At 41.5% G+C, this 17932-nt stretch overlaps 1 protein-coding gene across 4 annotated transcripts in view; it reads left to right on the forward strand.

Moving 5' to 3' along the window:
- Nucleotides 1–17932, forward strand: part of slc35a5 (solute carrier family 35 member A5) — a 65731-nt gene that overhangs the window by 23582 nt on the left and 24217 nt on the right. For 3 of the 4 annotated variants that reach the window (XM_063050770.1, XM_063050769.1, XM_063050768.1), the window contains one exon: nt 12793–12891. The exons of the other annotated variant lie outside the window; for it this stretch is intronic. In XM_063050770.1, the coding sequence (XP_062906840.1) occupies nt 12793–12891 (99 nt within the window). The remainder of the gene's footprint in view (nt 1–12792; nt 12892–17932) is intronic. 4 annotated transcript variants of the gene reach the window in all.

The following is a 17932-nucleotide window of genomic DNA, read 5'->3' on the forward strand; positions in this document are numbered from 1 at the left end:
GTAAGATCTCCAGGGTAGCAGTCTCTGGACTACTGCCTGTCATGCAGCAGTGAAGGTCAGAATAGGATGATTTGGCTGAGAAATGCAGGGGTCGGGGTTTCAGATCTCTGGATCATTGTGATCTCTTCTGGGGAAGGTATGACTTGTAAAAAAGGGATTGGTTACACCGGAACCTAAAAAGGACCAAAATCCTTGCAGGCAGCTTTGCTAGAGCTGTTGGGGAGGCTTTAAACTAATTTGGCAGGAGGATGGGAACCTAAGTGATTAGGCTGTTGGTTTACAAGCAGAGGCAGTGTGTAGACAGACTATCAGAAAAGACAGGTAGATGATAGGGCAAAATTGCAGTGGGATGAGTTGAGTTGTAAAAGGGGAACAAAATCTAAAAGGGTGACATACGGGATTGAAGGTGTTAAATTTGAATGCATGCAGTATACAAAATAAGGTAGATGATCTTGTAGTGCAGTTAGAACTTGGCAGGTAACGTGGGTGATGGCTGAAAAGATTATAGTTGGGAGCTTAACTTCCAAGGATACACATTGTATCGAAAGGACAGGTAGGTAAGCAGAGGGGGCGGTGTTGCTCTGTTAAAAAACAAAATCAAATCCTTAGAGTTGACATAGGGTCAGAAGGTGTAGCGTTCTTGTGGATAGAGTTAAGAAACAGCAAGGGTCAAAAGATCCTGATGGGAGTTATATACAGGGCTCTGAACAGTAGCCAGGATGTGGGCTACAGATTACAACGGGAGGTAGAAAAGGCATGTCAAGAGGGCAATGTTGTGATCGTCATGAGGGATTTCAATATGCAAGTAAATAGGAAAATCTGATTGGGACTGGATCACAAGGGAGAGAATTCGTAGAATGCGTATAAGATGGCTTTTGAGAGCAGTTTGTGGTTGAGCCCACTAGGGGAATCAACTATTCTGGATTGGTTGTGTAATGAACCGATTAAGGTAAAGAAAATCTTAGGAGGCAGTGATCATAATATGATAGTCTTCACCCTGTAATTTGAGAGGGAGAAGCTAAAGTCAGATGTATCAGAATTAAGGCTGATTTACACTTATGTGTACTAGCTTGCGCCATAGCCTACGCGAGTGGGCTTCACCGTTGTGAGCATTTATACTTGTGTGTTGGTGTGTCTGCGTCGCTCTGCAATTCGAGCACGTACACGTATGTGCACGTCACATATTTGCACGTCATGCATGTGCACACTCCTGCCCGTGCAAGGCTTCATGGTCATGGTAGTCTTTCTCAGGGTAAACAAGTTTAAAGTGAGCGTCTTTTTTCATAAAAGCGAAATGTGTCCTCCATAATTTGGGAGGTCTGTAAAGCTTTATGGAAAGCATTGCAGCCAGAGTTCTTTCCCTGCCCTTCAGTCGTCCAATGGGAAGCTATTGCAGCACAGGAGGAAATGCGATGCTACCAAGCGGACCGATCACAGTTGTTGCGGTCTTCGTTGCCGTGACGCGTAGTTACATTTTGGGAGAGGTACGCATCAGGCTACGGCATAGGGATCCGCTTAGGCACTGCGTAGGGTTCGCTGCTACGCCATACCTACAGCGTCCATTTGACGCACAAGTATAAATCAGCCTTTACAAAGGAGTAAAGTGAATTACAGAGGCATGAGAAAGGAGCTAGCCAAAGTTGATTGGAATAGGATACTAACAGTGTTAATGACAGAGCAGCAATGGCTGGAGTTTCAGGAACAATTTGGAAGCCATAGGATAGATACATACCAAAGAAGAAGTAGTATTCTAAAGACAGGATAATGCAACTGTGGTTGGCAAGGGAATTCAAAGCCAATGTAAAAGCAAAAGAAGGGGCAAATAATGGAGCAAAAATTAGTGGAAAATTAGAATATTGGAAAAAAGAGACAACTAAAAGCTGTGGGGGGGGAGATTAAATATGAAGGTAAGCTCGCCAATGGTATCAAAAAGGACAGCAAAAGTTCTTTTCAGATCTATAAAGAGCAAAAGAGGCAAGAGTAGATATTGAACTGCTGGAAAATGACACCGGAGAAGTAGTAATAGAGGTAATAGAGGTAAAGAAATGGTGGAAGAACTGAATATGTATTTGGCACTAGTCTTCAGTGTGGAAGGCACTGGCAGTATGCTGGAAGTTTGAGATTGTCAGGGGGTAGAAGTGAGTGTGGTTGCTATTACTAAGGAGAAGGTGCTTGGGAAACTGAAAGGTCTGACGGTTGTAGATAAGTCACCTGGACCAGATGGACTCCAGCCCAGGGTTCTGAAAGATATTGCTGAAGAGATTGTTTAGGTATTAATAATGATCTTTCAAAAATCAATAGATTCCAGTGTGGTTCTGGAAGACAGGAAAAGATATTGGAGTTGATTGTTAAGGATGTGGTTTCGGGGTACTTTGAGGACATGAAAAAAATGGGCGAAAGTCAGCATGGTTTCCTTAAGGGAAAATCTTGCATGACAAATCTGTTGAAAATCTTTGAGGAAATAACAAGCAGAATTGACAGAGGAGGATTGGTGGATGTTGTGTACTTGTATTTTCAGAAGACCTTTGACAAGTTGCCATACATGAAGCTGCTTAACAAGATAGAGCCCATGATATTACAGGAAATATACTGGCATGGATAGAGCATTGGCTAATTGGCAGAGGCAAAGAGTGGGAATAAAGGGAGCCTTTTCTGATTGGTGATTAGTGGAATTCTGCAGGGGTTGGTGTTGGGACCACTTCTTTTTACATTGTATGTCGGAATTGATGGCTTTGTGGTCAAGATTGTGAAGGACTTAGATTAGGAGAATGAGCAAAGATTTGGCAGAATACAATGTTAGGAAGTGTATGTAATGCAGTTTGGTAGAAGGAATAAAAGCTTAGATTATTTTCTAAAAGGAGAGAAAGTTAAAATATCTGAAGTGCAAAGGGACTTGGGAATCCTCATGCAGAATTCTGTAAATGTTAATTTGCAGTTTGAATTGGTGGTGAAGAAGTTAAATGCAATTTTAGCATTCATTTTGAGAGGACTAGAATATAAAAGCAAGGATATGATGCTGAGGCTTTATAAGACACTGGTAAGGCCTTGCTTGGAGTATTGTGAGATGTTTTGGGCCCCTTACTTAAGAAAGGATATGCTGACATTGGAGAAGTTCAGAGAAGGTTCACAAGAATGATTCCAGGAATGAAAGGCTTATCGTACGAGGAATGAAAGATGGCCTGGGCCTTTACTCACGGGAATTTAGAAGAATGAGGGGGGATTGCATTGAATCCTGTCAAATGCTGAAAGGCCTACATAGACAGGGTGCGGAAAGGATGTTTCCTATGGTGGGGGAGTCTAGGACCAGAGGGCAAAGCTTCAGAATAAAGGGATATCAATTTAGAATGTAGATGAGGAAGGATTTCTGCAGCCAGAGGGTGGTGAATCTTTGTGGAGGCCAGGTCATTGGGTGTATTTAAGGCAGCAGTTGATCAGTTCTTGATTAGTCAGAGCGTGAAAGGTTACAGGGAGAAGGCGGAAGATTGTGCTTTTAAGGAAAATGAATCAACTATGATGAAATGGCAGAGCAGTCTTGATAGGCTGATTGGCCTAATTCCGCTCCTATATCATGGTCTTATGGGTCATAGTAGAGAGCGTAAGAGGATGTATCAGTATGTATCTTGAGGCAAAAGAGCTGATGGAGGGATTTGGGGGAACAGATCAATGATTAGAAGGGATAAATTACTTTCCAGGGAGGTTGAGTGTATTTACTTGCTTGCCACTGAAGATTTGATATGAGATTGGGGATTGTTGGATGGGAAGGTGTTTCTTGTTTTTAACTTCTTGTTTACAGTGACTCACCAACCAGCATTAAATTAAAATGGCTTTCATATACTGAGAAATTTTTGAATATGTTATAATTACAGTCCCTTTTCTTCACCTTTGGTAATTTAATGCCCTTGGATCCCTACTGCAGTTAAACTGGAAGTCATAGTGTTAGCAATGAGTTTAAATCACATTTTGTACATTTAGTGACATTTAACCCTTCTACTCTTATTTCATTCTTAATTAGGGTTTATAATCAGCCCCATCAACACCAACTGTTCTTCCCAACCAGAAATGAATACATATTTCCTTTCAAAAACAGTCTAAATATGGTTTTCTATTCGATCTATTCTACCACAAATATGTTTATATTGCATTATTTTGAACTGCACCAGAAGATACTGCGTATTCTACTAGGATAGCTTTTTCATGTTCCTGTCGCTGTCTATAAGGCGTTTGTACATTCTCCACATGACTGCGTGGGTTTCCTCCAGCTGCTCCATTTTTTTTCCGCAGTCCAAAGACTTACCATTTGGTAGATTAATTGATCATTATAAATTGTCCCATGGTTAGGCTAGGATTAAATCGGGATTGCTGGGTGACATGGCTCAAAGGACGTATTCCACGCTGTTTCTCAATAAATAAATAAGTCATTAAGCAATTAAACATTTTTTTTTAAGTATCCAAATAATCTGAGTATTGAATGTACTTAATATTTTTTATAAAGTATCTCAAAGCATAGTCAATAATTAAAAAAAAAGATTTGTTGTGTTTCATACTTTGAATTTGGGTATTCTGCCTCTTGAGGCGCTGTTCATTTAGTATGCAATTTGTTTGGTATCAACCTCACTTCCTGCATGGGTTAATTTGGATTTCGACTTCGAGCAAACACAGTAGAAAGAGTCCATCTCCATCCATTCTTTATTTGTCCTTGTAACAGCAATATCTTTTCACAAAGATTTTCTCATTAAAAACCCTGAAGAAAGCTTCTGCCTCAGGCAATTTTTGAGAAGATGTTTAACTCCCTGCCTAGCTTTGTACACAACACACTGCAAGGACAGTAGAGAGAAAAGATAAATTGTCTTCAAAGGCACCGCTCGCAAACTGGAGGCACGACTGAATGCCGTACGCTACAATGTCAGCTTCTGATTTGAGCAACACCGATCACCGACTGGTGGAAGTCAGGTCAGAGTGTGGTGTATTGATCGCACCTTTGCGACGTTCTTGCAAAACCAGAATCCGCGTAGCTACAGCACAAGCCCATGCAGGAACTGAAGTGGCAAGAATGAACTCAGCGTATACTAAGCACAAAATTGAAATGATAAAGGAGAAAGCTTATTTAGACATGGAGAAAGCATGTACAGACATGGAAAAAGCTACATTAAATGCACTCAAGAAGGAGCATGAAGGTGAGGCTACCTTAGCTGAGGCAAAAGTGTATAGAACAGCAGCTGACTTAGACAGTAGTTGTCTCTAGGAAGATGACTGAAGAACTGATCCTTGGTGCAAGCCCTCTAATACAACAAGGTTGTTAAATAGAGGATGAAGACAAAGACAGGAATCAGCTTCCTGTCATGCTTTCTACCAAATTTTTTCACGGTCCTCCTGAACTTGCATCCTCTAGAAAGATGAACCCTATTTAAGGTAGAAGATCAGAAGTGTCCAAGGTCACCCAACTTAGAAACACATGGGTGTTCAATACTCAGTAAGAGCAAACAAGGACTGAACAGTGCACTAAGTGCATTAATGGATCACCTTTCAAAGGAAGCTACTGCAGAACCAACTGCACAGCCCTCACTCGTTGCATCAGGCTATGGTGATAAATCACCATTGGACAACAGTTTGAGTGAGATGCTGAGTCTGGCCAGAAAAGCCCTAAGATAGAGTCAGTCCAAATGTGGACAAGACAGTCATCCAGAAAATGGTTGGGAATCTGAGGAGAGTAGCAAGGAGAACTGGAGAAGTACTAACAATATATTGCAGAACACAGATGGACGTACGGTGCAGCAAGCACCAGTGGTTTCCAGGAAACTGAACCAAAAACCTGTTGACTCTTCAAAAGAAATGGACGCATTTACAGCTTTAAATTTAGGGCCAGCATTATGGGGTACTGGTTCCAGTACACCTGCAGCAGAGCACGGCGGGCAGCCAGCTGAACATCCATGAGATGTACTGTGGCTACTTTCACAGATACGCTTAAGACATGTTCTGGAACATCAGAAGTTACTGGAAGCAGGGCCAGTGGATTTATCACAGAGTCAATAGGAGGGGAGGTCTGCCTACCCCAGCTAACTGTCATTGACTGTGACTGTATTCCCAACAACAGGGATGAAATTCCAATTCCTGAAGCTGCACATGATCTTTCGCATCATAAAGAACGTAACTGACAAGATCCCCTCCACTTGACTGTTCTGCTGAGAGTCTCCTGTTGCTCATCAAGACAGCATATTTGCACATAAGGTACATGAACAGTGCAGTGGTCAGCACGATCCACCTTATCCCCAATGACTGACCTGGATTTGGGCTATAGTGGGTGAAGTCTGCCTCAAAGGTGCTCATCAGCCCACTGTCAGCTAATTTAAGACTAATATCCTGGGAAATGGGCATTTCAGAACCTGTGAGAGTCGTATCTATATGAAAGAGAAGTTTGTAGGAGTAGCCAAAGACAGCTTTTGCAGTGGTTGGCACATTTATAAGCAGCCTCTTAGCGCAAAGGAACTTAATTGGACAAAGGTTAGAATCCTTGTTGTTCAAAGATAAGTGTATGCAGAGGACATGCAGTGCATCACCAAGCGAGAAGCTCTCCCAATCTAAAGTTACTTTAGTGAACTCTGTCCCTTTTTTGACTCTGAGGGGCTATGTGACGGAGGACATACAGTATTAATGGGGTACAACTCACAACTTCAGAGGTACCTCATCCATCGTTATTCTGGGTGAGCACTGTGTCACTGGTCTGCTCACCAGATATTACCAGGAATAAGTATGTCATCAAGGATGACAGTTTTGAAGCGAGAATGGTTAAAGACTGTTTTCAAGACTAGTTTCTGAAGCTGTCCTTTTGCTTAATGAAAAGATCATTTGACTGTTCACTTTCAGTAATTAAGGATAACATCTTCTGGATGTCAGGTGGGGAGTGTTCTGTCTGTAGAGGTGCTGTTCATTTTGTATCCAGTGTGTTTTGTACAATCATTATTCCCAGTTCGTAAGCTGCTTTTTACTTTATTTCCTGCGTGGGTTAATTTGGATTTTGACTTGCAGCAAACACAGTAGTAAGATATCCATCTTTCTCCACTCTTTATTTGACCTTGAAACAGCAATATCTTTTCACAAAGTTTTCTCATTAAAAAGACAGTACAGTGTAGTATTACTGTACTGTAATACTACAGTATTACTATAGTGGCACCTTAAATGTGATAATAAGAATGAGGGATTGTTGGAAGCAATTGTAAAACAAAGTACATGCTAAGGTTTGGTGCTGTAGCTTTTTAATTAATGTGCAGTAATTTAATTTGACTGTTGGCAACCACAAAGAATATAGATTCAATTTACATAATGTAAATTAAAGGAGACAACCAATTATTTTGATGTAAATTATCAGTTGGATGGAGAATTAAAGTTTTTTAAAGGAAAAATTAATATTAATTGTTCAGTATTTTCATTAGAGAAGGGGAAAGGAAGAGCACGGTTACGGATCCTTCAAACCTTCTGGATCATAGGGGCGCTGTACAGATAGGCACTGCAGCAGTTGCCTCCATCTCTCACGGTTGTTGTAGCAAAGCTCTCTCTGGTCCACTCTACAATGTTGTCTGCCCATTTCTTCCTCTGCCTGCCCCTTTTTATTTTCCCCTGCACCATTCCCTGAAGAATGGTCTTTCAGACTCCACTTAATCTTGTTATTTGCCATACCATCTCAGTTTCCTGTTCTTTACTATGGACAGTGGATTTTCATAGTGTCTCATGTGCTGGGTGATGGTTCTTCGTATTTTATCATTTGAGATATGGTCTGTATATGAGTTGCCAAGGAGCCTTATGAAGTATCTTATTTCTACTGGCTGGATCTTCTTTTGTAGTTCTGCTGTCAAGGTCAATGATTCACATACATACAATAAGATGGAGAGCACCAGTGCATGCAGGAGTTTCTACTTGCATCTGAGAACGATGTTTTTGTCTCTCCAGATAGTTTAGTTTGGCTAGCATTGCTGTTGTTTGGGCTCCACATCTTAGAAGAGATGTGCTGGCATTGGAAAGGGTCCAGAGGAGGTTCACAAGGATGATTCCAGGAATGAAAGGATTATCATACGAGGAACGTTTGATGGCTCAGGGTCTGTACTCACTGGAATTTACATAGAAACATAGAAAACCTACAGCACAATACAGGTCCTTCGGCCCACAAAGCTGTGCCGAACCTGTCCTTACCTGAGAAGTTACCTAGGGTTACCCATAGCCCTCTATTTTTCTGAGCTCCACATACCTGTCCAGGAGCCTATTAAAAGACCCTATCGTATCCGCCTCCACCATCGTCGCTGGCAGCCCATTCCATGCACTCAGCACTCTCTGTGTAAAAAAAAAACAACAACTTACCCTTGACATCTCCTCTGTACCTACTTCCAAACACCTTAAAACAGTGCCCTCTCGTGCTAGCCATTTCAGCCCTGGGAAAAAGCCTCTAACTATCCACACGGTCAATACCTCTCATCATCTTATACACCTCTATCAGGTCACCTCTCATCTTCTGTCGCTCCAAGGAAAAAAAGCCAAGTTCACTCAATCTATTCTCATAAGGCATGCTCCCCAATCCAGGCAACATCCTTGTAAATCTCCTGTGGACCCTTTTTATGATTTCCACATCCTTCCTATAGTGAGACAACCAGAACTGAGCACAGTACTCCAAGTGGGGCCTGACAGGGTCCTATATAGCTGCAACATTGCCTGTTGGCTCCTAAACTCAATCCCACAATTGATGAAGGCCAATGCGCCGTATGCTGCCTTAACTACAGAGTCAACCTGTGCGGCAGCTTTGAGTGTCCTATGGACTCGGACCCCAAGATCCCTCTGATCCTCCACACTGCCCAGAGTCTTACCATTAATACTATATTCTGTCATCATATTTGACCTACCAAAATGAGCCATCTCACACTTATCTGGGTTGAACTCCGTCTGCCACTTCTCAGTCCTGTTTTGCATCCTATCGATGTCCCGCTGTAATCTCTGACAGCCCTCCACACTATCCACAACATCTGCAACCTTTGTGTCATCAGCAAATTTACTAACCCATCCCTCCACTTCTTCATCCAGGTCATTTATAAAAATCACGAAGAATAGGGGTCCCAGAACAGATCCCTGAGGCACACCACTGGTCACCGACCTCCATGCCTTCTGTGGGCAAGCCAGTTCTGGATCCACAAAGCAACTTCCCCTTGGATCCCATGCCTCTTTACTTTCTCAATAAGCCTTGCATGGAGTACCTTATCAAATGCCTTGCTGAAATCCATATACACTACATCTACTGCTCTACCATCATCAATGTGTTTAGTCACATCCTCAAAAAATTCAATCAGGCTTGTAAGGCACGACCTACCTTTCACAAAGCCATGCTGACTATTCCTAATCATATTAGGATTAGGAATTTAGAAGGATAAGGGGGATCCCATTAAAACCTTTCGAATATTGAAAGGTCTAGACAGAGTAAATGTGGAAAGGATATTTCCCATGATGGGAGAGTCTAGGACAAGAGGGCACAGCCTCAAGATAGAGGGGCATCCATTCAAAACAGAGATGGGGAGAAATTTCTTTAGCCAGAGGTGGGTGAATTTGTGGACTTTGTTGCCACATGCAGCTGTGGAGGTCAGGTCGTTGGGTGTATTTAAGGCAGAGATTGATAGGTTCTTGACTGGACATGGCATCAAAGGTTACGGGGAGGAGGCTGGGAAATGGGTTTGAGGAGGAGAAAAAAAAAGGATCAGCCGTGATTGGATGGTGGAGCAGACTCGATGGGACAAATGGTCTGATTCTGCTCCTATGTCTTATGTCTTATAGACCAGGCTTTGATCCTTTTCGGTTGATGATGGGGCCAAGATACTTGAACTAGTTGACAGTCTCTAGTTCTTGTCAACTGACTGTGATTTTTATCATGATCGTCTCCTCACTGTTTCTCATTAGCTTGGTTTTCTCTGTGCTGATCTCCATGCCATATCTGGTCCAGACAGTTTATAAGGCAAGCCAGTTCATCCTCACTTCCTGCCAGCCCATCAATGTCATTGACAAACTTGAGGTTGGTTATGATCTGTCCTCCAATGCTGACTGTGCCAATAAGAAGGACTAGTAACTATTATGAAAACATTATCCTATTAGATGTCCTAAGGAATTGTGTTAAGATAGAATGTGTGAATTTACACAAGACAACTTCACATAATACTGTAGGCAGTTTTAAGTAGCTGATACAGAACCCATATTGAAGCTAGTTAAAAGCTATGTAAAACCTGAGAAAGGAGAAATAGCAGGCTACAGGAAAATCACTATCTCATAGCCCTAAATTGTTCTTGCAAAGGTAAGCTGGACTCTTATGCACTGTAATGATTCTGATACCCTTTACAGCAAATGTTGTATTATGTGGTGACTTCTCAATTTAGAGGGGCCATAAATTATATACATATGCAATAAGTAGATAATTTTAGTGCGATCAATTTGAAAATCCACATCAAACATATTAGATTAAGAAATTTGTGTTCATTGTCCCCGAACTAATGTTTTACCAAGTTGGTACAAGACTGAAAATTTAAGAACGATACAATTAAGTAATTTGATTTTTTTTATTGAGCATCAACTGAAATTATCAGAAAATATTGTTGTTATCTTGATTAATTGCTGCACTGAGATTTTTCCATTAGTAATTCTTATGGACAATTAAGTTTATTCATTCTAAGATTCTTACCCTGTAACCTATTCATTTGCACCGGCCGATCTTCTAGCTGCCACCTAGTGTTCAAATGTAATATTGTCCCAAAAAAATCAGGCACAAAATAAATGTTGTGATTGATTAGAATTGGCAGATGCACTTTTCCTGCATCACACTTATTTGCAGGTCCATTTGAGTTTGGGGCCATACTGCTAAGGCTATCTTATGAACTGAAGTGGCCAGCAAGCAGCAACTAGGCCTCAGGTGCTGCATCCTGTTCCTGCTCTTCGTTTCTGTTGACTTTTTAACATCACTCTGATCAGAAATTTAATCGCAGTTCAATTTAAATAATTTAACATAATGTGTGCCAGAAATTTGATAAATTTTACCTCTACTAACCTTTTATATCAAAACTGTCAACCCTTTCCAAATATATAGGATCATGCTGAATACCCCATTCATTCCTGGCATAAGCCTGCAGGGCTGGGTGTGAAATACATCTATCCCTTAGGCTAGTATGTTCACAATTCTTTCCAGAACTCATTGCTGAGTCAGTGATGGAGAGGGAGATCAGTTGCGTCATCATATGACCGTGAGCTCATTCCTGATTTTTTTGAATCACATTGTGCAGGAGAGAGCTGATACTTACATTGTAGTTAGCAGTCAGCTCTAAAAGAATCCAGGCTAAAGATCAGCAGAATCAAATCTTGGCTTTTTTCATTTTCCTCATTTATATTGATGGAAGATTTAAATTGTTATGACTGAAAATCTCTTACAGACAACAAAGTATAGCAATATAAAGTATAATATACTTATATTGCTGTATTGACATAAACCAATTTCTCTGATAGAATGAGCATATCACAAATAGGTTTTAGACATTGAGTTAATATAATGTGTATTTGAGTATGTACTGAATAATAATAGAGAGCTGCAATTGCTGATTATCAACCTAAATTATTGATTAAGGATGAACTTAATTTGTCACACATACATGGAAACATACAGTGAAATGCTTTGTTTCGTGTCAATGAGGAACACAGTCCGAATATGTACTGCAAGTAGCCTGCAAATGTCACCATGCTTCTGTGCCAACATAACATGCCTACAACTTACTAACCCTAGCCTGAACATTTATGAAAATGTGGGCGGAAACCAGAACACCCGAGGAGACCCACGTGGTCGCAGGAAGAATGTACAAATTCCTTACAGACAGGAATTGAACCCCAATCATTGATTGCTAGAACTGTAAACTGTTACACTCACTGCTACATTACCATGCCACCCTCTATTGAGTCAGCTTGTAGATTAACTTATTCTAAAGCTGCATAGATGGCTGCTTTGAGCCGCTGGAATGGGTCATGCTTCAGGGGTTAAATATTATAGGTTGTATCATTAAAACTGATTAGATATCTCAAAAATGAATCGTGTCCTGTCCTGATAAAAACACACGTGGGATAGTATGACAAAGTTTGTTAATTAAGTTTCAGTTTAAACATAATTAAGTGCAGCTACACTTAATATGTTACATTTCCTAAAGTTTTAGGAGTAATTGCTAATTCGAAGTCAAATCAATTGTCTGGCCGTAATCAGTCTGTTTGTTTAGAGTGTTTGGTTGTCTCTACACATACATTTTAACTTTCAGTCTATTCCAAACATGTTTTCTTGGGTGGGTGGGGGGTTTACAGGGCTGATATTATCCATTATATTTAAGTGACTCAGATAATTTATGTTTCCATTTGCTCACGGCCAGATCTTGCGGGACATGAAATCTGTGTCAAAACTCTTAATAAAATTTGCATGTCATGGATGAATAAGAATATAACTTGAGAAAGATGCAAGAATAATTGTAGGGAGCTTAAGAGAGCTTCTACCACTTACGTTGCAGGTTTACGAACATTGAGGCAATAATGGTTTATTGTAAAATTACGTACTTACACATCCTTTTCAGAGGATAACTAAGTTTTGATTTTGAAATCTGCAAGTAAAGCATAATACTGATTCATTGCTGAGCTATCACTGATCAGCATTTTTGTTGCTCAGAACAGTTTTTTGTTAAATTCTCAAATTGAGAACTCTTATTGACTGTACAGTTATTGATAACTAATGCAAATCATTTTTAAATTTCTCAGAGAATAAGTACAACTACCTACCAGCCACAGTGAATGTATGTGCAGAGACTGTAAAACTGGTATTTTGTTGCATTCTAGCACTACGAGTTATAATACAAGGTGAGTTTAAATGTCAGTCTTTATTCCAGTATTACTGTGTGGTTATTGTACAGGTGTTTCGAGGATTAGTGCAGGACATTTAGTTGACTAAATAATGTGAAACAAGAAAATATCACATTTATTAAATCAGTACTTTCCATCATTTGTTATAGTGGAGGAAGCATGATATATCAAAAGATAGCTGATGAGCTGGCTTCAAACAGCACAAGAGTACTTTTAGCAATAAATATCATGAGGGCCAAGTTATTGGAGAAACTAAATGCAGTAAAGGTAGACAAAATGGCATTCCCTAATGGCCTGCAACCTGAGGGTTTTAAAGGAAGCATCTGCAGAGGTAGCAGAGCAATTGTTTGAACTTCAGTTCTGAAAGATACCAGCGGTTGAAAAATTGCAAGTATGATTCAATTACTCCAGAAGGAAGGAAGACAAAAAAGGAGCACATACAGTTCTGTAAAGTTAATATCTGCACACAGAAGAGATTGCAGATAATGGAATTTGAAGCAACAATCAAAATGCTGGAGGAACTCAACAGATCGGCAAGTATAAACATAAAAGATTCTGCAATGCTGGAAATCCAGAGCAAGGCATACATGCACACAGACAGACAGACACACACACACACACACACACACACACACACACACACACACACACACAATGCTGGAGGAGTCACAAAGTATTTGTGGAGGGAAATGGACAGTCAACGTCTTGATCAAGAGTCCATCTGTTCTGAAAGATAGAATGGAGGTAGTCAGTAAAGAGAGGTGAAGGGAGGCCCATGGATGATGCCTGATCCATCTGAGTTTCTCCAGCGTTTTGTCTGTAGCTATAATCAGAATAAATGGTTTCTGTTCATGTTAGCAGGATATAACAAATGGAGTGTGCCGAGGATCTGTTCTTAACCCTTGATTATTTGCTATTTATATTAATGACTTGGAGGAGGAAACAGAAAAAGGATCCAGGTTTGCCAATGACATGAAAACGGATTGGAAGATGTGCTGCAATGGGGATATTTGCAATAAGATAGAGAAATGCTAAATGAGTGGGTCTAAACTTGTTAAATGAAGTTTAATGTAGGAAAGTGTGGAATCTTGCATTTCGGTAAGAGAGTCCAAAGGCAGATTATTATCTAAATGGAGAAAGTTTGCAAATGAGCAAAATAGAGAGTAATGTCTACAAATCACAGAAAGTTAGCAGCAGGTGTAGCCTGTAACCTCTATTGCAAGAAAGTTGAAAGTTTGGAAATATCAAAGTATTGATACAATTGCACAAAATACTGGTGAAGCCATACTTCGAGCACTGTGACAGTTTAGGTCCCCTTATTTAAGAAAGGCTATATTAGCATTGGAAGCAGTCCAAAAGAGATTCTCTAGGCTAATTCCTGGGTTGAGAGGTTTATTCTGTCGTGAATGCTAAAAGAAGTTATACAGTATATTCCCTGGAGTTTAGACACCAGACACTAGAATACTACAGCACAGTACGGGCCCCTTGGCCCTTGATGTTGTGCCGACCCATATATTCCTTAGAAATAAGTACTAAACCCACGCTACCCTGTAACCCTCTATTTTTCTTTCATTCATGTGCCTGTCCAAGAGGTTCTTAAATACCCCTAATGTTTTAGCCTCCACCACCATTCCTGGCAAGTCATTCCAGGCACCCACAACCCTCTGTGTAAAAAAAAAAATAAAAAAAAACAACTTACCCCTGGTATCTCTCCTAAACTTCCCTCCCTTAACTTTGTACATATACCCTCTGGTGTTTGCTATTTGGGCCCTGGGAAACAGGTACTGGCTATCCACCCTATCTATGCTCTCAAAATCTTGTAGACCTCTATCAAGTCCCTTCTCATCCTTCTACGCTCCAAAGAGAAAAGTCCCAGCTGTGCTAACCTTGCCTCATAAGACTTGTTTTCCAATCCAGGCAACATCCTGGTAAATCTCCTCTGCACCCTCTCCATAGCTTCCACATCCTTCCTATAATGAGGTGACCAGAACTGAACACAATACTCTTAAGTGTGGTCTCATCAGAGGTTTGTAGAGTTGCAACATGATCTCTGTACTCTTGAACTCAATCCCCCTATTATTGAAGCCTAGCATTCCATAGGCTTTCTTAACTATCCTATCAACCTGTGCAGCAACCTTGAGGAATGTATCGATTTGAACCCCAAGGTCCCTCTGTTCATCCACATTCTTAAGTACCCAACCACTAACCCTGTACTCAGCCTTCTGGTTTGTCCTTCCAAAATGTATCACCTCACATTTATCCGGACGAACTCCATCTGCCACTTTTCTGCCCAACTCTGCATCCTGTCTATATCCTCTTGTAACTTTCGACAACCTACAGCTCCATCCACAACTCCTCCAATCTTCGTGTCATCCGCAAACTTACTCACCCATCCTTACGCCTCTTCATCCAGGTCATTTATAAAAATCACAAAGAGCAGGGGTCCCAGGACAGATCCTTGTGGCACTCCACTAGTCACCGACCTCCAGGCAGAATACTTTCCTTCCACTACTACCCTCTGCTTTCTTCCTGTAAGCCAATTTTTTATCCAAACAGCCAAGGTTCCACTGATCCCATGCCTCATGACTTTCTGGATGAGTCTCTCATGGGGGACCTTGTCAAATTCCTTGCTAAAATCCATGTAGACCACATCTACCGCCCTACCCTCATCAATTTCTTTTGTTACTTCTTCAAAAAACTCAATTAGGCTTGTGAGGCACGACCTTCCCTTCACAAAGTCATGTTGACTATCCTTGAGTAGACTGTACTTCGCCAAATGCTCATAGATCCTATCCTTAAGAATCCTTTCCAATAGTTTGCAGACCACCGACGTAAGACTCACCGGTCTGTAGTTCCCAGGATTCTCCCTATTACCTTTTTTAAACAGGGGAACTACATTTGCCATTCTCCAATCCTCCAGCACCCCCCCTGCAGTCAAAGAGGTTTCAAAGATCATAGCTACTGCTCTAGCGATCTCTTCTCTCACTTCCCACAGCAACCTGGGGTATATCACGTCCAGCCCTGGGGACTTATCAATCTTGATGTTTTTAAGAAGATCCAACACTTCTTCCTTAATCTCCACATTGTCCAGCACACAGGCCTGTTCTATTTCGACCTCACCCTGATCAAAGTCCTTTTCACCTGTGAATACTAAAGCAAAGTATTAATTTAGGACCTCCCCAACCTCCTCCGCCTCCAGGCACATATTGCCTTCTTTATCTTTTAGTGGCCCATCTTCATTCTTGTCATCCTTCTGTTCTTCACATGCTCATAGAACGCCTTGGGGTTCTCCTTAATCCTACATGCCAAGGCCTTCTCATGCCTCCTTCGAGCTCTCCTAAGTCCTTTCTTAAGCTCCTTCCTGGCTACCCTATAATTGTCATGAGCCCCTCCTGCTTCCTGCTTCTTATATCTAACATGTGCTTCCTTCTATCTCTTGACGAGTTGCCTCACGTGTTTCGTCAGCCACGGTTCTCTTTTCCTACCATTTTTTCCTTGTCTCAGTGGGACAAACCTATCCTGAACCCAGCACAAGTGGTCCCTAAACTTCCTCCACATTACTTCTGTTCTTTCACCGTTGAACATCTGTTTCCATTTACTCTCGTTAGTTGCTGCCTCATCCCTTCATAGTTAGCCCTTCCCCAGTTAAGCACTTACCTATTTTGTCTGTTTTTCTCCTTTTCCATAGCTATGCTGAAGCTAATGGAGTTGTGGTCACTCTCACCAAAATGCTCCCCCACCAAGAGGTCTGCCACCTGACCAGGTTCATTACCCAGAACTAGATCCAGTATAGCCTCTCCTCTCGTCGGCAAGTCCACATACTGTGTCAGGAATCCTTCTTGAACACACCTGACAAATTCAGCCCCATCTATCCCCCTTGCAGTCAGGAGGTGCCAGTCAATATGAAGTAAGTTGAAATCGCCCATAACTACAACCCTGTATTTCCTGCACCATTCTAAAATCTGCCTGCTTATCTGCTCCTTGGTGTCCCAAGGGCTATTTGGGGGCTTGTAGACTACTCCCAGCACAGTAATTGATCCCTTCCTATTTCTGACTTCCACCCACACTGACTCAGTGGACAGTCCTTCTGCAGCATCCTCCCTTTCTATAGCGGTGATACTATCCCTGACCAGTAATGCTACTCCCCCCCCTTTTCTACCTCCCATCCTTTTCCTTTTAAAACACCTAAACCCCAGTACCTGCATCAGCCAGTCCTGCCCTTCCTCCAACCAAGTTTCAGTAATGGCCACAACATCGTAGTTCCACGTACTGATCCATGATCCACGTTCATCCCCTTTATTCCTAATTCTCATAGCATTGAAATAGACACATTTCAACCCCTCTAACTGGCTACATTTATGTTTTGTCCCCTGCTTGTCCTTCTACCCTAATCTCTGCACTCACATTCTGAGTCCCACCCCCCGTCAAACTAGTTTAAACCCTCCCCAACAGCTCTAGCAAACCTGCCCACCAGGATATTGGTCCCTTTCCAATTCAGGCGCAGCCTGTCCTTTTTGTACAGGTCAGACTTTCCCCAGAAGAGATCCCAATGATCCAGAAATCTGAACCCCTGCCCCCTGCACCAACTCTTCAGCCATGCATTCATCTGCCGTAACTTCCTGTTCCTACCCTCTCTGTCTCATGGGACAGGCAGCAATTCCGAGATTACCACCTTTGAGGTCCTGCTTTTTAACTTCTTTCCTAACTCCCTATATCCCTTCTTCAGGACCTCATTCCTACTCCTATCTATGTCATTGGTCCCCACGTGGACCACGACATCTGGCTGCTCACCCTCTCTCCTGAGAATACTGAGAACTCGATCCGAGATATTAGAAGAATGAGAAGCGATCTTAATCGAGACATAGAAGATTCTTAGGAATACAACAAGATGGATGTCAGGATGTTTCCACTAGTGGGAAAATGGACATAATTGGAAGATTTGGGTTTAGTAATTTAAAACAAATTTGTAAGAAGACAAAGCGTGGGTAACTATAGCTCTATTGAATCTCCAGAGGTGAACCTCTAGAATTTTGTACTC

Source organism: Mobula hypostoma, chromosome 6 (genome assembly GCF_963921235.1).
Source record: "Mobula hypostoma chromosome 6, sMobHyp1.1, whole genome shotgun sequence".
Lineage (NCBI taxonomy): Eukaryota > Metazoa > Chordata > Chondrichthyes > Myliobatiformes > Myliobatidae > Mobula > Mobula hypostoma.